Source organism: Hirundo rustica, chromosome 19, assembly GCF_015227805.2.
Source record: "Hirundo rustica isolate bHirRus1 chromosome 19, bHirRus1.pri.v3, whole genome shotgun sequence".
Taxonomy (NCBI): domain Eukaryota; kingdom Metazoa; phylum Chordata; class Aves; order Passeriformes; family Hirundinidae; genus Hirundo; species Hirundo rustica.
Genome location: NC_053468.1, coordinates 5,786,740 through 5,814,699, shown reverse-complemented (window position 1 = coordinate 5,814,699; position 27,960 = coordinate 5,786,740). Strand labels below are relative to the sequence as shown.

The 27,960-nt window shown below is 48.0% G+C and overlaps 1 protein-coding gene across 7 annotated transcripts in view; it reads right to left on the bottom strand.

The window, feature by feature from the left end:
- AP2B1 (adaptor related protein complex 2 subunit beta 1) overlaps positions 1-27,960 on the bottom strand; it is a 77,303-nt gene that overhangs the window by 36,056 nt on the left and 13,287 nt on the right. For all 7 annotated transcript variants that reach the window (XM_040082165.1, XM_040082170.2, XM_040082166.2 and 4 more), the window contains 8 exons: positions 18,135-18,325; positions 15,961-16,182; positions 14,853-14,973; positions 12,690-12,785; positions 8,080-8,195; positions 6,890-7,055; positions 6,278-6,376; positions 3,233-3,492 (listed from right to left, as the gene is read on the bottom strand). In XM_040082165.1, coding sequence (XP_039938099.1) covers positions 3,233-3,492; positions 6,278-6,376; positions 6,890-7,055; positions 8,080-8,195; positions 12,690-12,785; positions 14,853-14,973; positions 15,961-16,182; positions 18,135-18,325 — 1,271 coding nt within the window. The remainder of the gene's footprint in view (positions 1-3,232; positions 3,493-6,277; positions 6,377-6,889; positions 7,056-8,079; positions 8,196-12,689; positions 12,786-14,852; positions 14,974-15,960; positions 16,183-18,134; positions 18,326-27,960) is intronic.

Here is a 27,960-nt window from a genome sequence, read left to right as displayed (position 1 = left end):
CTTTCAAAATTTATCATCACATGCAGTCTGGCTACCTTTTATATCTTTTATATTCGCCTGTCACTGAATTTAGTAACAAGGAGAGGGTAAAAAAAAATAACTGTAGCTCCTGGAGAACTCACTACAATATATTTATTCTTTAAACCCAGTGATGCTCATGTTTTAGATAATCAAAATCCATTTTATATCCTGTTTCCAGCAGTAACTGATAAAATGATTTCTAGCTCACGTTACTACAGCCAGCAGGTAAGTGCACACAACTGCTGTGGGAATTAGTGTCCTGACAAGGTGTTTAACCCTGGGGCTGCTCTGCAAGCTCTGCAGCTTCTGATGTGGAGTAGCCAAAATTCTCTTTTCCTTATTCAGCTATTGAGGGGGAAGATTCAGCGACAGAGGATAAGCTGCTCCCAATCCCGGTGCCAGGAGGAAAAGATGGAGCATAAGGAGCGCAGAATGAATTAGTTACCAGGCAGCAGCAGGAAAGCTTGAAAGCTTCTTTGCATTAAAAGCTCCAGAGCCCCAATTGCACTAATATTAGCTGTCCTTTTTCTGCTGCTGCCTTCAGCAGGGAGAGTGCTGAGTGTGCTCAAGTGCTCACTGAAGCATTCCTGAGGAGAGGTGGTGACTGTGATCCACTCCCACCCCCAGCCTGGGAACAGGAACAGCCTCTCTGAGAGAGGCACATGGCAAACCAGCTCCTTCCCAGGATGTAATCCCTCTAACACTCCACCCCTTCAACACTTACTCATCCTTCTCCTGATGGAGACACAGAAATCCCTCCGTGTCTTGTGTAACTGCTGCTGCCCCAAAGCCCAGCAAGAAATCGGGAAAGGACAAAGCTCAGTCGGTTTGTTTGGAAAAAGCAAAACCCCAGACTTCCATCCGAAAAGAATCTCTTTAAAGAGATTCCTACAAACAACTCTGCGTTTTCTTTGAAAGAAAAGAAATTCCTAAAGAATATGTGGGTTAAAAAGGGCAAGAAGACTTGATACAAGCTTTCCCCTTTACAGTCTTGGTTTTGGCCACTGGAATTGGAGATTTGGCCCTGTGAGTTCAGCCTCCAGCAGTTCCCAGATGCTGGAGTCACAAGGGATGGATGCACAGTCTGAACCAGAAACAAACTTTTCTGCAGCCACCTGTGAAACAGGGAAATGGACACTCCTGCTTCTCCCAGGAGCCCTGTTAACATATTCCCAAATTTCCCAGCTGAATTCTGGCTGAGCAGGGGTGGTGGGAGCCACCACATGAGGAAACACTGCCAAGCCATCAGATTTCTGCCCCACCTCCTCAGGATACAGCTGCAGCTCTGTGACACTTGGGCTCACTGAAGAGGCAGGAACATTTCACCATCTCTGAGCTGTTCAATGGGTCTTCCCACCAGCTGAGAACTGCAAGAAACCCGCCCTACAGTGCTCTGGATTGAAAATAAATGGATCAAAAGGCCATGGAGTGTGTTCTGCCAACCAGAACTCCTCCCGGGTTTGTCCCCAGGGAAGCACCACTCAAGGCAGTGCTGTCTTGACGCTCTTCAACCACATTCACTGTGGACATCTCTCCATTCCCACCTCACAGCGCCATCAGTCTCTACCACAAGGATCAGCCACCAGAACGGTCACTGGAGTGCAGGAGTTGTACAGAAAATCACCTCACCTCACTGTTTGGACCTCTCTTTCACTGGACACCCTTAACTTGCCTTAAACTGATGCAGAAAACCCCGATAACGGGGCCTCTTGAGGTGAGCCCTCCTCAGAGAAGCCTGCTGTTGCCATTAAACTAACCCCAGTCACTTTTTAAATTTCCCACTGCATCAGTATGAGCAGTGTGCAGCAGGCTCTGCTGAGCATCCCCCACACCTTCCCCCAGCTTGCACTGCTGACTGAGGCCTGGAGGTTTGTTTTTTGGGGATTTCTGAAGCAATGGCTCTGCCAAAGTCAGAAAATACTTAAGGTCAGCAGACTGAGTGTGAGCAACCAGAGTCAAGCACACAGATACCACATGCAAGAAGATATTAAACTGCTCCTTCAAAAAGCTGAATTCTCTGAGCTAAATCCCCTAAAATGCTACTTGCTGTAGTGACCTGGAACGACAGTGTTCAGGAAGGCTGGTAACACCAAACCCCAGCTCATTTTGAGACAAATCTTTGATTAGGAGAGGTAGGAAAGTGGCCACTGCTTTTCCTGTCCAACTGGTACATTTGTGCTTGCTGATTCTGGGTCAGCGCAGCCCGACTTGATTTCATAGGCAGGGAGAAAACAACTCAGCTTCCCAAAGCCAGCCACCACAGAAATAGCTTTAGTTGCTAAGAATAGCAGAGAAGTGGTGTCAGAAAATAGAAAAGAAGCAGCATCGCACACTGATTTATCGGTGCAACAGCAAAAAATAGCGCTCCAAATGTCACTTTGGGAATATTATTAAGAGGTAAGCCTGGCTACTCTGCCTCTTGCTGCAGAACACACTCATTTTTGTAATTAATACCATGAGTGCAAATAGCAAACTGTTCACCTGGATGAGGGACCATGGGAGCGGGCCCAACAGCAAGAGGGCCCCAGCTGGGACTGAGCTAACCTGCTGCCAGAGCTGTGATCCCAGGGAGGCACTGAAGCGCCAGGCAACGAGCCAAAGTGTTTCCCCCACCTCACAAAGGTCAGACAGACCATGTCAGTTTACTCATCTTCTTCTGAGCCCTAACAGCAATGGGGATTAGATGGCTTTTGCACTTCCCTTGCTTTACAGGCACCAAGTGAGAAGGGGAGTTTTACCAATCCTTCTCCATTTCATGTTGCAGCAGTGAAGGATCCCTGTGCTTGCCTGTTCCAGGAAAATGATACTGCGTTCTAGGAGACAGGCTCATAAAGCTGAGCTGCTGCTGAAGCAAAGCTCCTACAAAATCATCTTCTGAAAGCTGCCTTTTCTCCCTCTAGCCCTCCTTGCACCAAAGCTTCTGCTTTCCTACTCAAATTCATGTGAAGAGCACTTATAACCATTATCTTGTCAAAAGACATCATGGCTTCTCCTCACACAGGAACTTTGACACTTCCTGTATCTCCTGACCCAGGAACTCGGACACTCCACACCCAGGATTACACTCTGCATGAAACGGCCCCTCGAACGACCTGCAAACTAGCAATAAAATCCCACTAGGCTGTCCTAAAACACCTTGGCATCTTTTGGACCGTTTGCTAGAAAGAAAGAACCAATCCTGCCCAGGGTCCCCGGGGCTGCTCAGGCTCACATGCCGTGGTGGATCGGCAGGTGCTTGCGGTGGATGCCGTGGCTCCCCTCCACGAAAGCGTTGGGTGGTTTGTGGTACACGGAAGCCAGAGACCCAATGTGGCAGATCAGCTCATCCAGCAGGGTTGGCTCAATCAGATCGGTCTCCTCAGAAATCAGGGGCTTTTCTGAGAGCACCACTTCCTTGGCAGTCACTGGATCCGTGGAAAGCAGGCGCCAGTAGATGTAGCCGCGATCCCGCAGGTCTGGGTTGTCAGAATCCTGAGACAAAGCAATGCATCACTCACAGGTTTGAAGTGAACTAATGCCTGTAAGCACTTCCTTCTTCCAGCAGTGATGCTGCTGGATTAAAAAACCCCAACCGAACAACAGCCACCAATTTCAAAATGATGTTACAAACTGCTGGTTGAGATGAACATCTTTAAATTAAAAACGAGAACCAAAGTATTAATGCCCAGCTTCCTGCTCAGCTGGTCAGGAAGGAAAACGCCCAAGATTTACACCCCACAACTGCCCCAAACCACAGAGCTGCCAACTGCTTTCCAAACCTTCCTGCCAGTAAGTGCTAGGAGAAATCCAGAGAAAAGAACATGAGTGGCAATGACTGTTGCACACTAAGAGCAGACACACTTACCCAAGGGCACTGCTGGACAAAAAAGATGCTGCAGAGCCACATCTTAATAAGCCATAATCTTTATAGCAAAAAGAGATCTTATTTATCCTGCCTTTTAGTTATCTAATGAAGTATGGAGAGATGCTAATGATACACACTTAGGGTACTTCAGCAGTACTCCAGCTGTCAATAATACCCTTGTTTTATTGCAGATACTTTTGCCTCTGCATGAAGTGCTAATTATTTCTCTCCTCTTTGAGCAGCTCTGCCCAGAGGGGCAAAGTGAGTGGGGATGGTTTGCTGATAATGTTCTAGGGAGAGGGAGGTGCTGTGGTTTTATGTCTTAGTGAACTGTTCATGGAAACAAGAGCCTGGATTTTTAATCCTCACATCAGCAGAATAACAGGATAAATGTTTGAGGGTTTTTCCCCCCCCCCCCCCCCCCCCCCCCCCCCCCCGATAAAATTCCAGCAAAATATTGTATACCTCCCCAGCCTTCCTCTTGGCATTTCTTTTTCTCTTTTGTGCTCTCATTGCTGCTGCCCTGTTAGAACCCGCATTTGCCATCTGCCTCAAGACATTCTCAAACCTCGTCTTGGAATGAGACTGAGCTCAGCTCATTTTGCTTGTAAGGACCTAAATCAATCTCTCTGCTGTCTCACACATTATCTCAGCAGAGCTGTTTTTGTTTGACGGTGGAATTGTGGACATTTTACACCCTTAACAATCCCTCCCAGACTCTGCACTCAGGATCAGGCAAGGTTTCTGCAAGGGCACACATGAAAGGCCGCACTCTCCTACTTGCAGGCACACATTCAAGGCTGACTGTTTCATCTCACAGCCAAGAAATCACACTGGGAACTGGTAAACTTTCTGAAACAAGAGGCTCAAATCTCTCTCCCAGTTTCTCTCCAACTTCTCATCTCTCCAGGGTCTGCACACCTGTGGAGCAGCACCAGTGAGCCCTGGCTAGCTCAGCTCCCCACCCATGTAACAGCAATGGGTGCAGAGGTCTGAGACCTCAACTCCTGAGTTTCTTCCAGCCCCAGCTGCTCCACTGCTATTTTTACCAGCGCTGGCTGGCTGAAGCTGGCTCCTGCTACAACCACACCTGCAGTCTGCTGTGCAGACAAGCCCTGAGACACTCAAAGAGCAACAATACCTAAGCTAGGGAAAGAAACACACGTGTAATTACTCTCCCACTCAAGTGAAAAACACCATCTCTACCTAGAAACCAGACCTTGAAGCATAAGGTTTCTCACTGTTTTACAGCCAGTTATCCTACATTGACTTATTATTCATATAAAAGACAAAAAGCCAGACTGAATCAACATTTGTGACAAACAGAGGAAAAAAAAAAAAACAGACGCCCGTTACATTCTGAGGGTGCCATTAAATATTTGTGACTCAGCACAGTGGGTTTTACACTCAGTAACTTTTTCTGTTGGCTCAGGCAAATGACACAGAGTGCCCTTGGCCCACTCTTCTCTGTAGAGCAGCTCAGATCCTGCCCAAGAGCAGGTTTTGAAGCAAGAAAAGCAGGTCATGGGTTTGTTGCTGCTGACCAATGCAACTCCCCAAAGGAAAGAATAAAAGTTTTAAGTGCAGCAAGCCCACAGCCGTGATTTCTTGCAGCAAAGAGGAGCAAAAAGGCCAGCTGATGACTGACTCCAGGTTTTCTGCTCAGAAACAATCACAGCCCATTCAGCCGGCAGACTATTTTTATCACTTGACACAGCAGGTCTGGAGAGAAGCTGCTCTTTTTGGGTACTTTATCCCAGTCATTGCAGCCAAGGAGCGCAGGAAGATCAGCTGAGCTCTTACCCACCCCTGCCACCAGGACATCTCCACTTCTGTCCTCTAGAGCTGCAGCAGTTGTGTCTGCCAGCTCAAGCCCAGCCTTGCCTGCAGTGATCTGAGCTCATAACTCAGTGCCTCATGCATAATGAACCCATGATCTTAACCCACTGCTACAGCCTCCAGCAAAGCTGCCACATCGGCTGACAGCATCCAAGTACAAAGGAGAAACCCCAAACTTCAGTTCTTTCTTTTTCACAGCACTGCTTAAACTTCGCTGGTCACAGAACAAAGTCTTTGCCAGGCTCTTTCCCTCTGCTATAGCTCCAGATGTTTAACTGCAAGCCACCTTCAAGGAGAAAGGATTTTGCTTTCTTGATGATTCTACGCCGTCCCTAACTTTCCATTTAGTGAGTGAATGGGGAAGGAATTCAGATAAAGCAAGAGCTAAGAAGGAGAAGGCAGGTTCCAGATGGTAACAGGCACAAAGCAGCTTTTAAATGGAGTCTCTTTGGGAGGGAAGAGAACCTTGAATCTGATCTGCTGCAAAGCTGCCTGGCCTGGCAGATGGGAGAATCACACAGCAGGGCAGCACAGTGTCTGCAGGGCCCTGGATCACTGCATTCCTTGGCTTACCTGTGTGGCCAGGCTGAGCACCTGCTGTACCAGCTCCTGTGTCTCAGAAGGCTTTTTCAAGAACAGCTTCACTATTGCAGTCAGGAGGGTGAGCTGCACCTAAGAGGGGCATGGGAGAGATTAAACATTCATCCATTCAACAATGTCTCACAAGCCTCCACATCCCTTGCTGATATAAAACATAAGTTTTAATCAGTTTCCTGACGGCATTACACTCTCTCTTCTTTGCCAGTGAAACCCAGTATAATGAGACTCAGATTCTTGCCTGCTGCAAAACACCCTCACACAAGTCCCTGAGCAGCAGGCTGAGGTTTGTGTGATGCTGTTATGCATCCCCATCACTATCTAAGTTCTGGTCCCCAGTACAGCCATTCCCCCAAGAAATATGCAACCTCTGGAACCCCCTCCAGTTCTGTCTTGTCCTTCCAAGAAGGGAATTTTTGGAGACACGGACAACAAAGCCAAACTGCAGATTCCCAGGAGTTTTATTTTAACCCAGTATTTGAAGCTTTTATTGATGGGTATTGTCTGACCACTGCAATAACATTTACTGTCCATCCCATGAACACACTGCACGAAACACTACAGATAAAATGCATGTTGCAACTTTACCTGAGTACTTTCATCATGGAAACCCTCCAGGAAACTCTCCAGCAGCTCATCTGCATTGTCAATTCTTTCAGCATATTCACCCACTATCCAGATCATGGCAGCTCTGGCATCTGGCTCATCCAGGGAATCCAGGTTCTCACACAGAGTGGCAATGATGCTCTCATACCTGGTTTGTCAGAGGACAAGGGGATTACTGGGGTGAACTGGACTTGTTTTACTCCATTTCTGCCCACATCACTCTGCAGAGAATCCTGCACTGAATTCACGTCTTGTATTTCTACACAACAAGCAGCATTTTCATTCAACTATTTTTTTTTTCTCCCAAAGCTGAATACTGAGATCTCACAGGGTCTTTGCAGTTTAATGCATCAGTAAGACCACCCAGATGTGGAGTTCAAGATAAAGCTGCCTCCCTCTCTGTTTGCAAATGGGAATATTTGATCCAACAGTTCAAATCACGAGTCTGAGTCAGATCCTGCAGCCTGGTAGCTTCAAACTGGGTATTACACTCCCCCCAAGGCTTCACTGTAAGGCAGACAATATCCCAGACTAATTTACTTTCCCCTATTCCCATGCGTGGGTATCCCCACAAACAGGGAACTTCTGAGACTGACAGCAGAAATTGACAGGGAAGGCTGCAGATGGCCCATATTATTTTTTAGGTGATCACGAAGTCTCTGCTGAAAAACACTGCTGCAGTTCTGTGGCTGAGGAGACAAAACCTTACTGCAGAACCAAGAGAAGCTGAGCTCTGCCCAAGCCAGAAGAAAAGCCAGCAGTGCTTTGTTCAGCACAACCTGGCTGGATCTCAGACCACGGGAGCCATGAACCTTCACAGCCCTGTATGAGGACACTTGTACACTTCACTGATTTCTAGAGGACATCAGCAAATCCAGAATAGCCTGACGCTGTAAACTTGGCCAAATTTTCCTTCTGGCATCCCCTGAAAGAGCTTTACTGGCTTTTGATCCGGGCTTCAATATGGAACAGTGGGAAGGAAAACCTTTCAGTTCAAACTAACAACAAGCCAGGCTGACACCTCATCTAGAGCCAACACCCGAATCCTACCAAACCAGGAGTAGGATCACTGCTTCCACCTCTGCTTCAGAGCCCTGGTAAGCTGAGCTCTGCTCTATTGTGATGATGGCAGCCAAGAGCTTCCACAAAAACCTGAGGCTGCTCCCACGTACTTGTTGGGGTACTTGCGGAAGATGTCCCTGATGACCACGATGGCCTCCTGCACCACGTAGTTGACCTTGGTCTGGATGAGGTCCAGCAGGGTGCTCACACAGCGCTCTGCAGATTGCTGGAGAGAGCAGAAAAACACAATTCAAAAAGCTGAAGAAACACTCCTGCTCCCCACAGCACACACTGAGGAGCACGGCATGTGTATGAGAAAAGGCACAAAGGGGGAAAACAAGAGGACAAGAGCTATGAACTCCGTCCAGAAATGAACTACAGGGTAACAAAAGGTTGTTTGTGGGGACACCAGATGGCTCCAGCTCCTGTAGTAAGTAAGAGAAGCAACTGTGCCAGCAGAAAGTTGGGTCACCACACGGGAGGCCTCGAGAACACTGCCTACACTGCTATTTGTACCACCCTGGGGCTGATACAGGCCACTGAATGAGCTCTCTGGGGCTTCCCACACCAGGCAATCAGAGCTGGGAAAGTTCTGATAGGGACTGCAAGAAAGTTTCTAGCAAAGCCAGCAGGCTGGAGAAAAGAGTGTTGTCAAATCTGGCAGCAAAAAGCAGCTCCCAGCAGCAAGAGGTTCAGTATTTTTGGGGTGAGGTCACTAACAACATGTGAAACGTACAGCTAAAAATAGAAACTCAGCTGCTCCTAGTGCAGCTTTCACATTAATTAGTTCAATTCACAGGCACTGCAAGATAACAAGGACTGGACACAGTCATGCTCCAGGAGGCAGGAGGGGAGTTAGAGGCAGATAATTCAGGGAGGTCCATTCCCAAACAGCACGGCGAGGCAGGACATCACAGGAGCAACCAACTTCAGCAGCAGAGAGTCTCAAATGAGGGCAGTGATTTGGTTATTAGCTGAGCACACGTGAAGCCTCATTACACAGCTGGTGATTAATGTGAGAAGCAGACTGCTCCCGACGCTGCCGAGGCAGTCGCTTTCGGAACGCTCATAAAGGATTCGGGCTGCAGACAAACACTGTAGGGCACAAACAACAGCAATGTAGGTGGATTTTTCAATTCCAGTGAGTTAACAGCTCCCTCGACTTATAGAGCACTTAAAGGCTGGGCAGGAGGAGGAGGAGTGAAATGGCATTTTAGTCACAGGAATCGGTTCTGTGAGAATGGGCAAAAATCTCAAGGACAAACCTCATGAATTTGGGTCAGAGATTAAAAACCTTCTGGCAATTTCCTGCCCACATGGATATCTCACACAGGGCCTGTCAGCATAACAGACATGAGGATCAGCCAAGGAAGGAGACACCATACACCAGCACTTGCTCTGTCTTTGCAAACTGGCAGTAAGTCCTAAGACTCTCCCCTGAAATTCACACCAAACAGAAAGAAAATCCAATACAACTGGTGTCAGAGTGAAGAGAGGCATCACATAAAAACGGATGATTGGTGTAATATTTTTTTATGATGCCTCTCTCTCCTTAGCTCAGCTTTATGGGTACTATGGCACTACAGGGGCAGTGAATGGCAACCTGACCACGTCCTGCTCTGATCCCTTCTGCCTCAGAGGGGATTTGAGGCTGTGACCTGGGAGACACTTTCACTTCATGGGGACTGACCACGGACCTGGCTCCACACGCTGACTTGGCTCACAGTGGGAGCCCTGCTCAAAGTCCTCACGAGAGAGATGCTTCAGAGCTTCAAAATCCACCTCTTCCTCTCAAAACCTTTCATCTGATACTTCAGCAAGTGACCTGCTGGGGTTAAATCTGTCCCACACACATTCTACAGAATGTACAGCAGCAGTGCCTGCTGGCAACAAGCAGAGCAGTCCTGTCAGAGCCCACAACTAACAGAGCTTTAAGAGCTGTACAATTCAAGGAAAAGCAAATTAAAGCTTGGTTTTCTTTTCTTTAGACACTTTGAAGAGTGATTTTTTCCAGGAAAAGCACAACATTCACTTTAAAATACACAGCAATGATTTTTAGCCAAAGAGCCCCTTGGAAATTGAGCAGAGGTGGGCGCATGCCCAGAAGAGCAAATCCCTCTAACAAAACCCGTCTCAGCTCACCCCATCCCCTGTAAACACGCTGCTTTTTGAAGGTGGACATCCCTGGGGACAGCAGAGCTCTGCACACTGATGAAAGAGTGCCTCAACTCGAGCAGCTTTCAAGTTGGAGCGAGGAAGGACAAGCAACCAAACTCAAAATTGTTTTGTTTTTCTGCAGAAACCAAATGAAAGCCCACAAGATTACTGAAGTAGCACATATCACACTCAGCCATAAGCCTCAATGATTTCTAAGAACCAGCCTGCTGGCAGAGTCTCTTGGAAACGAGACAAATATCGCTCTAAGATGGCTCCTTCTGCTCCTCCTTTGCTCCAAAGGAATCCCTATCTTTACTGCATCCACTTCATTTCCTGTTCCCACAGGAGCAGTGCTTGTTTTCCTTACAATCAGAGCACAGCACAAGGGCCTCTTGTGATGCTGTCACTGGAGCAAACCAATTCGCAAGGCAGACGAGTGTAGCTACACCAGAGTGTGCTGTAGATAAACCCAAGCTAACTCTGAGTTCAGCTATCAATAATCCAGCCCTATCCATGCAAAATGATGTTCTGACATCCCCCAAAACAGTGTGACTGCTCAAGCCTGGGCAAAATCTTGTTACTCAGTGTGGGTGTTGGTTCCATATCCCAAACCAGAGTTCGGGGCAAAGGGAACACCGCGTTTGCTTCGTGCTGCACCTCTCAGCAGACAAATTTATTTCTGTCTCGCTCTCCTGGGAGTGACAATTAGACAAAAGGTAGGATCCCTGAAGGCAGAGCTGAGGAGCTCTGTGAATCCTCATCCATCAACAGCTCCCACTGGCTGTGTGCTGTGTCAAAAAGCAGATTTCTGAGCTTTGGGAACTTGGACACTGATGGCTGCGAGGACGCCCTGCCATCAGTCATAACTCACAGTGTAAACAGCCTTTAGTAAACACAGATGCAGTGGGGACAGGGATTAAGCCAGGAATGAGGACACTGTCATGAGTTGTTCTATATTTGCCCTCTTTAAATCTGGTTCTTGTCAGAGCAGGAAACAGACCTCAGCCTTAGCAGCAGCACCTTCAATGGAGCAGTGCTAAAAAATCAAGGTTAAAATTACTAAGGAGAGGCACAGTTACAACTAGAGGGTCACTGGGGCATTGTTACTTATCAAATATGACTGTTGTGGTATCAGGGATGGGGAAAAATCTGAGGGATAAGGGTAGGAAAGAGTAAAAACTTCTAAAAATACCTTCACCCTCCATGTGCAACTAGGACAGACACAGGGCCAAATCCTAGCGAGAAAGTCCCTGCTGAGAACTAAAACCAATTCCCACCTCCCCCCAGCACAGCACTGCTACAAAAAGAGCTGCACCAGCTCCTATTAAACTCCTCTGTAGCCCCTTTCCATGCTCAGGGGGGTTTTCTGAGGTTTACTGTCACTGCTGTGGCTCCACCCAGAACAAGCTCCTGCCCGGATGCAGCATGGAAGGAGTGCTCTGGTGTTTTGAACTGCAGACATGAAACAGAAGCAGCAGCCCCTGCTCCATGGGGCCACGCTTCAAAGAAAGCCCCTGGCAGTGACAAACCTTTGAGAGCTGAAGGAGGAGAGAGCTGCACAAAAGGGCAGTTGGTTCTCTCCAGAGGACAGGAGTTGGTGTCCTCTGTGCAGAGGCTTGCAGCAGTTTAGCTGAAACAAGAGAATCCTGTGCACTGACACCACGCTAAGCCAGGCATGATTAGGTTATTATTTAAATCTGCTGTCAGGCAATGCTCACGGGAACACGCTTGAGCAAAAGCTAAATGAGCTCAGCTGAAATTAGAGCACTTTAGGTGACATTTTGCACTCAGTCATCAGTTTACTGAAAAGCACCAACACCACAGCATAAATCTTCCCTCTCTTCACAGCGCTCCTGAGCTCCTGACACGCGTTTCAGATTCACTTACAGGGAAAATTAACAGAGACATCACTAAAAAACCAATATTCTATTATGAGTGCTTAGGTGGATGCTCCACTGGCACAGGACAGTTCGGGCTTGGTTTGGATAACTGCAGAGGTTCCTGGGAACTTGTTTGCATAAGCACTGAGGCAAAAGAGAGCACACTACTCCAAATGAAGCCACAAGTTACATGGATTTACGTAAGTAGAGTCACACTCTCTTTGTATAAATTGCATTTAAGTGCCCCAAATCTCTGCAATTCTCTGCCTCTGTGTTCTGTTCTGCTGAAACGGAGGGGAGGGATGACACAGACTGCTTCAAAATACTGAGCTTCTCTGTACAATCTCCTCTTCTTCCCCCTTCAAAAGGTCAGGCCACAGCTATTAAAGGAGTTGGATGGGTAACAGTCACTGCTCCACTAAAGCAAACGCAGTAAAATATTGCATCAAGGATGAATGACGTGCCTCGCTGTGCCTGCAGGATGAGAGGAGCACCTCACCGTCCCGTGATGCCCTCACAGCTCACACCCTGCTCAGCGGTGCTCTGAGACCAAAACCACGATGCAGCCAAGCCACACTGAGGGCCACCACTGAAATTCCAGCAACATGGAAACGAGGTGGCAAAGCCCACCATTGCTCCTGAAGGCAGGGAAGCACGGAGAACCTCCAGGACGAGATACTTGCCTCCACCTTGATGGCGCAGCGGCCGATGGCTCGCACGGCCTTGCGCACGAAGTCGACGTCCACCTCGGTGGCGTATTCCTTGAGCTCTGCCAGCACCTGTGGGGACACCACACCAACGTCAGCCCCTGGGGACACTCAGAGAACAGCCCACCCTCACAGGGTGGCGTCCAGAAGACGAGCAGGATATTCTTTCACAGGCACCACACACATCCACCAAACTCTGCCCTCAGCCTCACCCTCTGAAGCCCGCTGGTTTGGTTACACTCGGTGTAGGCTGGACAAAGCCAAAAGGTGGCCTGGTCTTGATTATTTTCAATTCCCCCCCCCGAACAAGGGCTAGGGGAAAAAAATCAGCCCTGCCAAACTTAAAGGTTTCTATTCCTTCCTACGCTGAAAAGGTATTTGCTGCATGCAAAGCTCTTGGCAACAACCGGTTTTGATCTCTCTCTTTCTGTGCTGAGATGAACCTTTGGATCCCCAGTGAATTCAAACAGAAGATGCAGAGGAGATCTGAGGACACTCTGGAACATCTATACGCAGATTAATAACAGCATGAAGATACTTCCCCTCATAAAACGAAGATTTATTATTTTGTCTCAGTGGTTTTGCTAATGGAAACCAATGATGGGCTAAACCCAGGATCTGCCGGGATCTTCCAGACCTTTAACTAAAAAGCTTTGTCTTAAATCACCTGGCTTACAAAAAAATTATTTCAAGAAAAGACCATGTGTAATTTATATCCCCTCAAAAGCTCAATTTGTTTCAGTTTCTCATGCCAAACATGACATCAGGGATTTAATCGTGATGTCACAAATAGATGGTGAGGGAGAGGGGAGCAGCACAAAGCCAGACAGTCCTTTGAAAAATCTCTCATCCAAGCAAATTGCTCAGAAGAATGACAAGACAAAGAGGCCATGGAGGGCCAGACTGCAGACAGATAAATCTGCAAGGAGGAGACAGGACATCTGTGGTTTGAAGTTTTATTATTTCCTTGGATGATCTAGGTTGCGCAGCACTTGGAGCACCCGCCTTTAGCAGCTGACGCTTCCCAAACACTGCCCCAGGCCCGGGCTGGAACCATCCCAAGCCTTGGCCCAGGATGGGCACGGGGATGGAGAATCTCCAGCAGCAGCAGTGGGTGGAAGCTGCTCTCAGGTCTCATTCCAGGACATACTCCTGCTAAAGCTTGTGCTGTTTTATGAATGCCTCCTCAGAAGCAGGAGAGATTCATTCATTAGTCTGCGGCTCTCAGACTGCCCTCCAGACACCACTGCCTTTCATGCAAACAGCCCATATTATTGGAACATTATAAATTCAAATTGGTGTGGAGCCTACCAGAAGTACAGAGAAAATTCCAAATATGTTCTCATAGAAACCGATTTTTAAAATATTTTCCATGCCCCCAGCACAAAAAAGGGCATGAATTACCTCGCTCAGTTCCAAAAACCATCGGAAAAGAGCTGAAGGAGCTGCTTCAAAATGTCACATTAAATGAAATTGCTCTGTGACAATTAGGACAGGACAATAATAGCACTAACCAGAGGCATTAATCATTCTGCATTAGTGTTAGGCCTCGTGGCCAGGGATGCACTCGAGAACACCTCTTCCAAGGAAGGGATCTGCATTAAACCAACATCAAATACAAGAAGAATCTACACTGTAAAGCAAATCTCAATTCAGTTCAGATTCAGCTTTGTGTTATTTCCACTCTGGAAGCAAGTTAAGCAAGTCTGGATTTTTTTTAGCTCCGAAGAGTGCCTGTGCAAGCGTTTTAACGATTTTACTAACTCGAAATTCACACTTCAATAATGTTTGGCCTTTCTGAATGCCTCCCTTACAGGCAACACCCCTCTCACTTGAAACAAGCCTCTCATTCCAACCTCAGCACTGGCAGTGACTCATTTGACAGGAGCCATGAGTTCTCCTCCTGGGATTGTCATCTGTGAGACAGGATCCACCTCACGGTCACCACGGATCCTGCCACGCTATTAACATTTAAATGATGGGGGAAACTCCATCACCTCCCCTCAAAGAACTGCACAGAGCACTCCAGCAGGCACCTGGAAAGCCAGGATAGCTCCAGGAGGAGCTGCAAACACCCTCACACAAGGACCAGGGGAGGGTTTTCCCCTCCCAGAGCACAGCAGGAGTGGCCCAGCTGACCTGGGCAATGTTTGCTTGGGAGGCCAGGCGGATCATGATGTCCAGTTTCTCCAGTTTGACATAGATGGGGTCGTTGTACTTCACAAAGAACACTTTGATCTCCTGCTTCAGGATTTCAGGCCTGCAGGGAAACAGAATGTTGTGTCACTCAAAGGTGGTAAAAAACCCCAAACTGTTGTAACAAAAGGCGTCTTTTCTTTAGAAATCCACCCAAACACCCACTGAGAAACAGAATGGCGTCATTTTGGCCTGGGTGACCAGGGAGGTCATGGACTCTCCATCCCTGGAAGTGTTTGAGACCAGGCTGGACAGGACTTCCAGTAATTTGGAAGGTAGAACCTGCAGAGGAGGTTGGAACTGGATGATCTTTAAGGTCCCTTTCAACCCAAACCATTCCCTGATTTTATGCCCAGGATGTGCAAACACCAATCTGAAGAAAGAAGTACGGATAAGAAGATATTTAGATACAAAAATGCATAATTCAAGTCTTTCTATGGCCACATCTCTGCTTCCTTTATCTGAGGTGCTGAACCAACCACAGCAGGCTGTGAACAACAATATTTTCAGTGAAAGGATAACATCCTTATCTCAACACAAAACCTACAAATTCATTTCCACTTTCACTTGCAAGATGCCAGTGCACAGGAACTCTGGCCTGATACAATCACAAAGTGCTATCCAAGCTATCTCACCTTTCCAGCAGGGATCAGCTGCAATGAAACACAAATGTCAGAGCAAACTGGTGGGGAAAACCCCAAGTCATTGTACAGCAGGATGCCACCAGCCTGGTGGTTCTGCGCTGAACACAGGCACAGTGAGATCCTGCAGGTCACTGTGAACTGCTCCTGTTTGCCATCCCGATTTACAGAAGGCAATTCTGACTACTCATGAAGAGAGGCAGGTGAAGAAATACTGCATGAAGCTGGGATCACAAGTATGCTGGAAAGGAAATCAGTTCAGGCTCCCAGAGACATGAGACTGTTTAACCCAGCTCTCAAGAGATCTGAGGCTGGGTTGAAAGAAATTCTGTGCATGTGGCAATATCTGGAGGACTGAGATAAGCAGATGGCCTTTGACAACACAGGAATAACACCCCTCGAGCCTTTACCTCTTCTGCACAATCAAGTTGATGTTCCTCAGGGCAACATACTGAACTTCAGGCTCTCCAGACAGCAGGGTCACCAGAGGAGGGGCAAGTTTCTTCAGCAGCATGTTGTAATAGTCAGAGTCCTTGGGAAGGAGCTCCAGGAACTTCATCAGGACCTTCACTGCTGACAGCACCACGGCTGAGTTGGCGTGAGACAGCCGGGGGGTCACGCGCTCACAGATGCTGGGGACACAAGAAAGGGTTCAAACGGATTTCAGCACGCCAAATAGTTCAAAACTAAATGTAGGAGATGGCACGTAGCTGAAGACAGCTTCTCAGACACTGCTTGGGCTTGGTTTTGCTCACAATGGACGAGCAAAGTTCTGTTTTCCTGAATGCAGCAGGAAGCAAGCAGGGACTTCTCTCACCACTTCAAGTTTCTCTCCTGCCACAGTCAGCTCAGGAAGAATTCTACACTTCCTGCTCTTTCCTGGTGGTGTTCTCTATTTGTGTGATCTCGTCTGTCACTTACAAACATAACTTTGACAAAAACAGCTACCGAAAAAACACTTTAGCCTCCATATAAGCATTCAGAGGTGATACACGCTTCTGCTTGCTTGGGAGGGCTGCTGTCATCTCATCAAAAAAAGATTTCTGTTCCTCTGAACACACAAGGAAAGAGTGACCTAAATATCCTTGCCATAATGGATCCTGTAATCAAACAGCATCCTAAACAGCCCATCCCAAAAAGAAAGGAAGTTTGGGTTCAGATGGTCTTTCTTACAGCATCTGTCAAGTCCCTTCCCACTCCCTCCTGCATATTGCTAACCCAGAACAATCCTATTCCCATCTGTGCCTCCTGAAGGCTCCTTCCCTGCAAGATTTGCTTTCAGCCATGCTGGAAGGGAAGCAGAACAGCTCAGTCAAAAGCAGAGAAGTCCAAGTCAGGGCTGGGGCACCCCCAGCTGCCTCTGCCCAAGGTCACCTGCGATGTCCCAGCTGCTCCCTCTCTCTGTGCCTCAGTTTCCCCAGGCACAGGGCAGTGGCACCAGCCTTGCTGGAAAGGAGGGTGGCTTTTCCAGTGCTGTCTGATGTAAGGCAGGCTCCAGGAGATGAACTCCACACAAAGGAGCAAAAGGAGTTCCTGCCCATGCAGCTGGATCGAGCACCCTTCACAGGAATTGCAGCTGAGGAACTGGGACATGTTCACAGGTGTTCAGACCAGCACTCACTGACAGGGCTGGGATAACACCGGCCTCACACCCTGGGGATCTCTGCAGGCTCCTAGCACTCATTAAGAGCTGTTTCTGGCACAGAAACAGAGCACAAGGGGGAAAAAAACCCAGCAAGAATACTGGCAGGCTTCTTAGAAACAGTGCATTTTGTGCCTCAAAAAAAAGTCAATGAAGAACGCCATTGAATTCCAAATGTCCAGGATTTTGCATGTGGGCTTGTGATCCTTCCTTCCCCTCCACCCCACATCAGCTGCATTAAATACATCATCTCAGAGTCTCCCTGTTCCGAGTTACTTTTCTGGCTGAATCCTTGTTTTCTTGGGAACACAATCTGGCTTTTTGTGATTCTGGAGACAGATGAGGAAGAGGCTGGAAGTGCACAAACTAACAGCCCACTACCCAAACTCTAAAGTCTTTCTACTCAGGTTTAGTCCCTGCAGTTAAAGGTAAAAGCACAAAGGCGAATTTGGAGCAATAAGAAAAATAATTTCTCACCTTTACTTTCACTTCTATGAGATTACAGACTAGTTTTCAGTTGGAAAATATTCCAGTCTCAGACCTGTAGTACTTTGGAAACCCACAAAACCTATAAAGGCTTCTTGCCTCTCAAAGCAGCAAAACCAAATAGGAAGGTTCTGCTTTATACCAGAAAATCCTCCAAACAGTGCTTCCACTGTTACAGGTTTGGTCTTGGGCTGATCCCTTCTTAGTAGTGCCACTTCCCACAAGAACCAGCCTTTTGAACAGAAAAAAAACATTAAAAAAAGATAAACAGAGAAAATGGCTCTGCAGAGGGAAAGACAGGCTTCCAGCATCAGCCCCAACTACCAAAAGCAGCTTTGCTTTTAAATCTAGTTTATCAAGCCTTATTTGTGCTGCCACAGCACCCTGTCAGCAGAAATCCTTTCAGAGCTGTAGGAACCCCAGCAGCCCCCAAGTGCCACCGAAAAGCCACCGCACCTCTGAGCTTCCCGGTCGTCCTTGGGGTTGTAGTTGGACAGACAGTCCAGGATGAAGATCTGCCCCCACTCTGTGCACTCATTTAAAGCTGTCAGCAGCTTGTTGATGTTCTGAGGGTTCAGATCCAGCAGGTTGCTGTTGGGGTGGGACTCGCTGATCTCCGACAGGGCGGCCACGGCGTTCGCTACCACCTGGGGGAAGAGGAATTCCCTGTTAGCAGGGCATGAGGGGCTTGGCAGGGATTGATCCGGGGCTGGGCGGACACAGGGAGCAAACTGGAGCTGTAACCAGCTGCCACACCAGTTATCTGAACCTTCTGGGACGTGGCACAACCTCACAGCCAACCCGCAGAACCCAAAGCTTCGCTGGGAGGAGCAGGGACCCAGGACGAGGACATCACAAGAGACCTGGAGATGGCATCCACTGGGAACACCACCACCCTGCCTCCCTGCAGGCTCCACATCCTCCCCTAGTCCCAGGGGATGCTCAGCTTCACAGCCAAGGTGCCCGAGCCTCCAGTTGCCCTATTTATTCAGGAATGAGTGCCTCTTGCCCAATTTCCCCACGGCACACGGCTTCACAGCGGTCCAGAAATGAGCTGGCAGGTGCCTGGCAGCCTCCAGCTCTGCAGCAGCACTCGCAGGTCACACAGCTTGAGAGCAAACAAATGATTTTCCCTAAAATGGGCAAGTCCTGCTAAATTTTTAACAACCCATATTTCAATTTCAGTCTCCAGAACATCATTCTGCTTTATGGAGCCACGGTAAAGCAAGCACAACAACCCTGAAAATACTCTTTGCTGCATTTAGGACTATATAAGGTCTTCTCTTTTCCAAGCACAGATGAAAGAAAGCACAGACAGGAGGTCCAGAGTCCAGCTTGACACAAACACAAGTGGGAGTGCAGCATAAATTTCTAATTCTTAGTTCCATACTCAAATTCAACAGTTATTCCAACAGACTCCACGGGAAGATTTTTTTTAAAAAGAAGAATTGCAGAATATAGAGACAAAATAGAGAATTTGCAGATGAGACTAAAGTCTTATTTGTTCAACTTAACAAGAAAAGGGATTTAAGCCGAGTTTGACACAAAAAACTGAAATCCCTTAAGAAAAAGCATTTTCAGGACATTTTACAATAGACATCATGTCCAGCCCAACTCCCGGTAAACACCTGCTCAAATGAAGATTTATAGTGCTATTTTCTTTGAGATTAATGCAAAAAACCATCTTACCTAAAATCATCTGATTGTTCAGATGACTAAAGATGCTTTTGATGCAGCACAATGAAAACAAGAACAGCACAACCAGAACTTTCCCTGCCTTGTTCCCATCCCTGCTTGTCATTAAACCAATATATTCCAAAGTCATTGCACAGGCACAGTAATGCTGATTGTTCTGCATTTCACACCTAGAGGTCAGAGATAGGATTTTGATCCAAGATTTTATGAATTTCATTAGTTGAATGAGCCTTCTGTCACCAAAATCATTAGTAATCAGTTCTGCTGTCTTCTGGTACTGTTTTAATGAGGAACTTATTAAGATAGGCTGCTTATTCTCCTCATTATTTAATTCACCTAATTCCTGAATGGTTAATGTGACACAGCATAAAACTGAAGTAAAAGATCTTTAATATCGTTGTGTTTTTGAAGTTTACCAGTGAAGACAAATCAAAAAAGCCACTGGAAGGTTCAAAGTCCTTATGAAAAAGCACTTATAAAATGAAACTATTTTGGGAAAAAATTTTGAATTGACAAAAAAAATTTACAGAGAAAGGGACCTGGCAGTCGTACTGAGGGACAGCAGCTCCGGCAAATGCACTCATACTGCCAGGCACTTTGTTGCAGTAATTGATAAATTAGTAACTAATAGAGGATTTTAGGCCAGAACTGAGACTGGAGAAGAACTCCAAAATCACTGATTCCAACCATTAACCCAGTACTGCCAAGCCCACCACTAAACCATGTCCCCAGGTGCCATATTCAGGTGGGTTTGGGCACTTCCAGGATATCCTAAACCCTGGGGCAAGTACGAGTCAAAGCAGCTGTGTTGATGTTTCCTTCCTTGCAGGGTCCATGGAAGTCCATCCCTGTGTTTGCCACAGGCAAAGGATGCACAGAAATGCTGCTCCCATGGGTGGAGAACAGCAGACACCAAGCTGACAATGAGCTTCTGCTCTCAGCAGCTTTGGGGTGCGTGTCAGCAAAAATGCAAGTGTCCAGTTCAAAGCTGAGGATGGGACACCAAGCAGCAATGCACTCGTAATTCCATCCAAAGCATCCATGAGGAAGTGGCAGAAGGCCAGATGGACTTAGGAACATGGGCTGTGGTCTCCTTGAGTGTTAGAAAAAGGACTGGGAGGGGCTGTCAAACATCTGCTGGCAGCTCAGTCCTGCCAGAAGATGGGTTCTACAGTCTACAGCCCACAATTAAATCTGCTCCTCACCTCAGCACCACAGTGACAAGGAGATAAACGAAGCCAAAGGGGAAAAAATTCAAACTTTAAGCAATATTTATTAAAAAAAAAAAAGACTTGCTGGCGATTTGCACTGAACATATTGATGTGTTATGTGTTGTGCTATGCCAACAAAAACAATCAGCATCTTCAAGGCTTTTCACACAGCCCCAGCACAGCTGAAAGGCAAACAGCTCTCAGGAAACAGTCCAACACAAACACTGGCTGGAGCACACACGCTCACCTCTTCCCTGGCACTGCCACTGCCTCTGTCAGGAACAGGAACACGGGGAGCACCAGCCAGCACTGCACAATTCCAGCACACAACCCCTGCTCTGCCAACTGCCCCAGCACTGCACAATTCCAGCACACAGCCCCTGCTCTGCCAACTGCCCCTGCCAGCATTGCACAATTCCAGCACACAGCCCCTGCTCTGCCAACTGCCCCAGCACTGCACAATTCCAGCACAGAACCCCTGCTCTGCCAACTGCCCCTGCCAGCACTGCACAATTCCAGCACACAGCCCCTGCTCTGCCAACTGCCACAGCACTGCACAATTCCAGCACACAGCCCCTGCTCTGCCAACTGCCCCAGCACTGCACAATTCCAGCACACAGCCCCTGCTCTGCCAACTGCCCCTGCCAGCACTGCACAATTCCAGCACACAGCCCCTGCTCTGCCAACTGCCCCAGCACTGCACAATTCCAGCACACAGCCCCTGCTCTGCCAACTGCCCCAGCCAGCATTGCACAATTCCAGCACACAGCCCCTGCTCTGCCAACTGCCCCAGCCAGCACTGCACAATTCCAGCACACAGCCCCTGCTCTGCCAACTGCCCCAGCCAGCACCGCACAATTCCAGCACACAGCCCCTGCTCTGCCAACTGCCCCAGCACTGCACAATTCCAGCACACAGCCCCTGCTCTGCCAACTGCCCCAGCCAGCATTGCACAATTCCAGCACACAGCCCCTGCTCTGCCAACTGCCCCAGCCAGCATTGCACAATTCCAGCACACAGCCCCTGCTCTGCCAACTGCCCCAGCCAGCACTGCACAATTCCAGCACAGAACCCCTGCTCTGCCAACTGCCCCTGCCAGCACTGCACAATTCCAGCACACAGCCCCTGCTCTGCCAACTGCCCCTGCCAGCACTGCACAATTCCAGCACAGAACCCCTGCTCTGCCAACTGCCCCTGCCAGCATTGCACAATTCCAGCACACAGCCCCTGCTCTGCCAACTGCCCCAGCCAGCACTGCACAATTCCAGCACACAGCCCCTGCTCTGCCAACTGCCCCTGCCAGCACTGCACAATTCCAGCACACAGCCCCTGCTCTGCCAACTGCCCCAGCCAGCACTGCACAATTCCAGCACACAGCCCCTGCTCTGCCAACTGCCCCTGCCAGCACTGCACAATTCCAGCACACAGCCCCTGCTCTGCCAACTGCCCCAGCCAGCACTGCACAATTCCAGCACACAGCCCCTGCTCTGCCAACTGCTCCCACCAAGTGAGAGGTCACACGAAGGACTGAGGCATCCCCCACTAAGAGTTATCACTCAGCTATGGAAAAAACTCCATGAAGACCCATTCAGCACCGTTTCTGGCGTTACATCACCTGCTAGCCCAGTGTGTGCTTTGGCACTCACGGAAGTGCCACTGGAAATTTTTAGAAAGATTGGTTTTGGCCAAAAAAAAAAAATCAGTAATATCAAAGCTGAACTTTAAGTCTTCAGCTCAGCTGACACTTCTTCCTTAACACAGCAACACAACATCACGAAGTCCAACTACATTGAACAGCAACAGCAAAGTGATGAGTTACAAGAACTTGTTTTCCCTTTAAAATACAAGATGATGGAATTGCTGAGGGACATAAAAGTAAGCCAAAGCTTTACAAACACTGTAGGACCAAGGAACTAGACAAGTTTCACAGGCTGATGGAAAAAAAATCTCCAAAGTTTCTTTAGCAAATAAGGTATTCTCTTCTTTTCAAAACAAGCTCCACGTTTATTTTGATGAGAAACCAACGAGTTGTATGATTTATCCCATAGACTGGAAGAAGCAGACTTAAAGCACATAAAACTAACAGCTGGTGTAGTCTTGAGTTCTCAAAAATAAAGAAAAAAATGGAAGCCAACCCAGTAGCCACAGATATGTGAGACTAATGAACAGCTTTTAAAGCCCGAAATTCCAAGTTAACTCCCCTGCAAAACGCCTCAGTTGACTCACAATTAAGAATACTAACTTTAAGCTAAGAGCTACCAAATGATCTGCCTAAAAATCCCCCAGAAAATAAAAATGCAGAGCAGATTGAAGAATTAATAATAATTAATAACAATAACAAGTCCCCGGCTTGCTGATGTAAATCAGTTCACCCTGGGTACACGATGACATTATTCAGCCACAGCAACATCCCTTCGGAGCACGGATGAGCCGAATGACAATAAACCTCCTTCTGCCTGGAATTTCCCAATAAATTTTGCCTCTTGGAGAAGCTTGGGATGAGGATAACTAAAATCTCCCAGGCTCTTATTAAAAAAAGAAAAAACAAGGCCAAGCCTCTACACTTAGAGCTACATCACAGCTTTAACAAGAAGCCAACAATTTGAAATCCACCTCCAGACAAACTCCCTCTGCAGCCAGAGAGACCAGACCCGACCTCTCAGGAAGCTGCAGAGGTAGGAGCACTGTGATTTCCAAGTGATTCCTTCTGGCAGCTCAAACCCCCAGCTCAGAGCAAATGGTATAAGACAGCACCAGGGAGGGAAGGGGGTGGGTGAAAACCTGCGTTGTCTGCCTGGCAGCCCACACAGAAAAGCTTTGCAGGGGCTGGGGGGACGGGCAGGAGGGAAGCTCAGCACATCCAGAACGCCAACCAAAGGAATCTGATTATTTCCCTAGCATCCCAAGCTAATTGGAAATTAAACCAAGTGTGTAATGGAGTTAATGAAATACAACTTTCTGCTGCTTGAAATGGGAACCTCTGGCTCACCACGCCGTTAAAGTGAAGCGGAAATGAAGAAAAGGAGGAATAATGAAGGGGCTCGGAGAGGATGCAGCGTTCCCTCCACAGCTGGAGGCTCCTGCCCTCAGGGGAGCCAGGCTCCAGGAGATGTTTCTGAGAATGGAGAGGTGCTGACGTTACAAAGAGCACTCTGGGCTTGCAGGGTACATCTGTGTCATCCAGCACAGGCTCCCAGGTGGGAGATTCAGAGCATCCACGGATGGGTATTTCACAGGGCCACCCACTTTTATGACCACGCTGTGTGGTCAGAAGGTTCCTAACAGCAGCTCTCCAGAGAACATGACCCCTCATCCTGTTTACATCGTAACTTGTATCTCCAAGCCCTCCTTACTTTGCTTCCCTAGAAACAGCCCAGGAACCATTAAAATTTCTCACTTTGCGAAAGTAATTCTTCCCTGTGAGGGTTGTTCAGACTTGTTCAGAGAAGCTGTGGCTGCCCCAGCCCTGGAAGTGTTGAATGAGGCTTGGAGCAACCTGGGGTAGTGGAAGGTGTCCCTGACCACGGCAGGGGATGGCACTAATTGATCATTAAGGTCCCCTCCAACCCAAACCCTTCTGTGAGTCAATGATTCTATGAAATGGCTCCACCATGCAAGTCAGAGATCCCTCATGAGTCTCTCACGCTGTCAATGCTGGTATGTACAGATATAAATTAAAGCTCTGAGAGACATTCCCTGCTCTGATCACATCCCAAAAACTGCCTGGGTGGGGAAGACCTCCTGGCTTGCTTTTTGCAAGTGGGCTGAATTTTTACGGAGGTGGCAATGGAAGGGAAGTTAAGTGTTCTATTTCCCACGGCGTGCTCGCCCTAACTGGGTTTTGCGCTTCCCTGCAGAAAAACGGCACTTTGTGGCAGACTGGAACATCGCTCCTGCTCTCCTATCCTTGCAGAAATCAGGCTGTGTGAGCTGTAAGGCAGGAAAACAAGCTTCCCCCAGCTGCTGAAACTCGTGTGGTAGGTGGGCAAGAAGCTGCTCAGGGATGGCTCCGTCACAAGGGGCTTCTCCTTGGCACAGCTCAGCCCTCGGTGCAGGAATTTAAACTGCTTATTCTCCTTCCAGAAATCACCGTGGTGTGATCCCAGTCTGGATCAGGCACCTACCACACACACTTCAGAAAGGTTTTGCTTTATTTTTTTTGCAGTTTTCCTTGCAGAGGTTCTCGCTGGCACCATCCAGTGGCAAATGGGCTGTCTCTGATCCGAGCTGAGGAAAAAGCACCAGCTAAGCACCAAATTCCTTACACAGCCCTAAAAAGGGGGCTGCAGAGTTACAAAACGTCACAACCACAACATTATCTGACAAATGGTACGTGCCAATAGCTAGGAGTGTCGGTTCCAATGGATAATAACATGTAGACACGTGTCAACAAAATTCCCAGCACACTGATTGATTCTAGAGATCCTGGAATGCTCTGTTCAGCAAGACTAATGCTTTGGAAATTAGGCACATCCTGGTGACTCTAATTGGAAGGAGACAAGTCTCTGAGGGATGAATTTGTCAATTAGGCTTTATAAATGAGGGGTCTGTGAAGACAAACTCTGGAGCCATGGAATTTCACAAATTATCACATTCCTTGCCTCTCTGCAGTACTGAACACACAGGGGAAGAGCACAGCTCCGAGGGAAGATGCTCAAGAGCTGCATCCTTCATAGCAAAACCAACCAAACAACAACCCAAGTGCCACATGCATGCCTGAAATTCCCTCAGACCCCTTTAGGATGACAACCTGCAGAAAACACCTGCAGAGTAAGGGAGATTGCTCTGCAGGAGCCCATTCCAAAGCCAAAGCTGGTTCCAACCAGCAGAACGAGGGGCTCAGAGTGGGAAACCAGAAGCTGTGCCACCAATCACAGGTGGCAGCTCTCCCTTTTGCCCTACTTTAAGTCTTTGCTGCTGCCTGCTGCAACACACACAGCTGGTTTCTGCACTGCCAGGCAATCTCCCACATTTCCTCTCTCTACCATCCCACCACACATGAACACAGCCGCTGTTTAGACAGGCTCCTCCATAGCTTCTCCCCATCTCTTTCTTTTGTTGGTGCTTTTGGCTGCAGAGTTTACCAAAAGTGTTGCTCTACCTGCTGGGCAGCCTCATGTAAACAGCAGAAGCATCCATCAGAGAGCTCCAAAGTGCCACCACCGCTCTTCAGCAGCCCCAAGCAACGTTCTCATCCACTGCAACATATCCATCACTGGGTAAAAGAAATTCCGCCCACAAATGCCATCAAATGTCTCCCAGAAGGAAATATTATCTCTACTTGCAGCACAAACATCATAAAAAAAACCCCAAACCACACACAGGACCAATTCAGATGTGGCTGGAGGACTTCAAAGATCCAGCCTGCAACTGCAGAACTTGGCTTGAAAAGAAGAGGGATATTTTTTGCCCACAGGACAGGAAGAGTGTCCTGGAGCAGCCCCAGGCTGATGAGATGCTGCAGAGCCCACAGCTCCCAGCAATCTCCAGCTCCACACTGGGATGTGGATTTTCAAGTCCTCACAACCTTCATGAGCAGGAGTAATTAACTCATCCAGCAAGTGACAGCTCACTTCTCCCACCAGAAAAAACACCAGCTGCAGAGGGAAAACACAGGGCTGGGAGAGTCCCCACGAGGAACAAGTGATCTCCTGTGCCCAGGGAGAAGCTGATGCTCCACTCCCTGTTGGATAAGACAATCCCCACATCCCTGACTGCCTCCCACAAAGTCCTTTTGGGACTCAGGGCATCACCAGTTGCTCAGCAAAGGGGTTCTTTTCTCAGCTTTACTACACACAGAGGGATAAAATTCCTGCAGAGGACAGGCCCAGGAGGCAAAAGCTCCTTTTGTTTCTACACAAGCTCATTCCTCAGGACATCATCTCACAGACATTCTGCTCGCCAGCTAGTAGGAAAAATAAAAGAAAGATTATCTTCCTTCATAGGGTCACCCAGGAAGCTCCCACACACACTCTCTGAAGCTCTGGCAGAGAAGGAACCCACAGCCCTTGCAGGCACAGAAGGAGACAGGAAAACACTCTGATTTATCTCTACAGGTTTTTAGTCTCATCTAAAAGCTGTGGAAACTCAATACTGCTGGAGGGAATTTGGATTAGATCAAGCTGGACCTCACTGCCCCCAGCTGCCAGATCTCAGATCCCCTTCTCGGTGTGGTTAATGCTAAAGGCAAAAAAACCTCCCAGGTACAAGAGAGTGTAATTATACTCCACACACGTGGTGAGTTTACTAATCAGTTATGTGATCTCAGGTTACCCTGTGCTGAGTCACAACAGCGTTTCTCCCAATGAATTGTGATGTAGAGGGTGTAAAACACAGCACAAAAAGTCTGTACAGTCCACAGAAACACAGGAGCGGAACAGCCACACCTGAAAAACCTTGGATCCAGCATGAGGAAGGAGAAATGCTACAGGAAGGAATTAAAAACTGAACAGAACCTAGGAAATAACAGGGAGAAGGTGACATCAGTTAACTTAAGCCATGTGGATAACAGATTGGCAAGGAATCTATTCCACGCGTTAAAAGTTACCTTAGAAAGTCAAGGACTGAAAATACTTGGAGAGAAAGGTTGTACCATACAAATACTAAAAGACCAGTATGGCTTTAGATGGATTTCCTCTCATGTTTTTCTGCTAATATTTACATTCCTGAAGAAAACCAAGCGCGGGGATAAAAACCAAGAGGCAAGTAGTTACAAAATAAAACGTCTAAAGGCAGTCAGCTTTCCTTCTGCTTTCAGCTGCTGCCATCTCGTGGTCTGCTCTCCCTCTCCTCCAACGCCCCAAGGAAGAGCAGTCGCTGCATGGGATTCACCAGGCCACAACAAGGCAGCAGCAGGAAAAAAAAAAAAATAAAGGAAAGTTTTTCCACGACTTCCAGAACCTCTGGCCACCAGCTGTGAAACACTCCAACCTCTCTCCCCTCACTATTACCTGCTGCTGGGTGTGAACAGTGTTCTGCAGTAACAGAGTGCACAGAAGTCTCATTTTGGAGCCATATTTTTGTTAGAACGTGAGGATTGTGGGAGAAAAGGCTTCTGAGTTGCATTGTAGCCGCCAGGTTACCAGCAAGAGAGGTGCCAGGCCCCAGCTTTATGTTCCTCCAGTCCTGCTTCTGCTGAGCTCCATGTGCAGAAATGCAGGGTGGAAAAGGAAGGATTTGCCTTCAGACAGCTCTGGGAAGAAATGAGGGCTCACTCTGTGGGAGGATCCTCTTCAGCAGGATCCCAACTGACAAAGGGCAGCCACAGACCCATCTGTAAAATGAGATTAAAGACTCCTCCACAATCAAACTTCTGCAGGGCAACTGAACTGTGCCCTTGGAAGGGGTTTTGGGCCATGGCCTGCACAAGACACCTC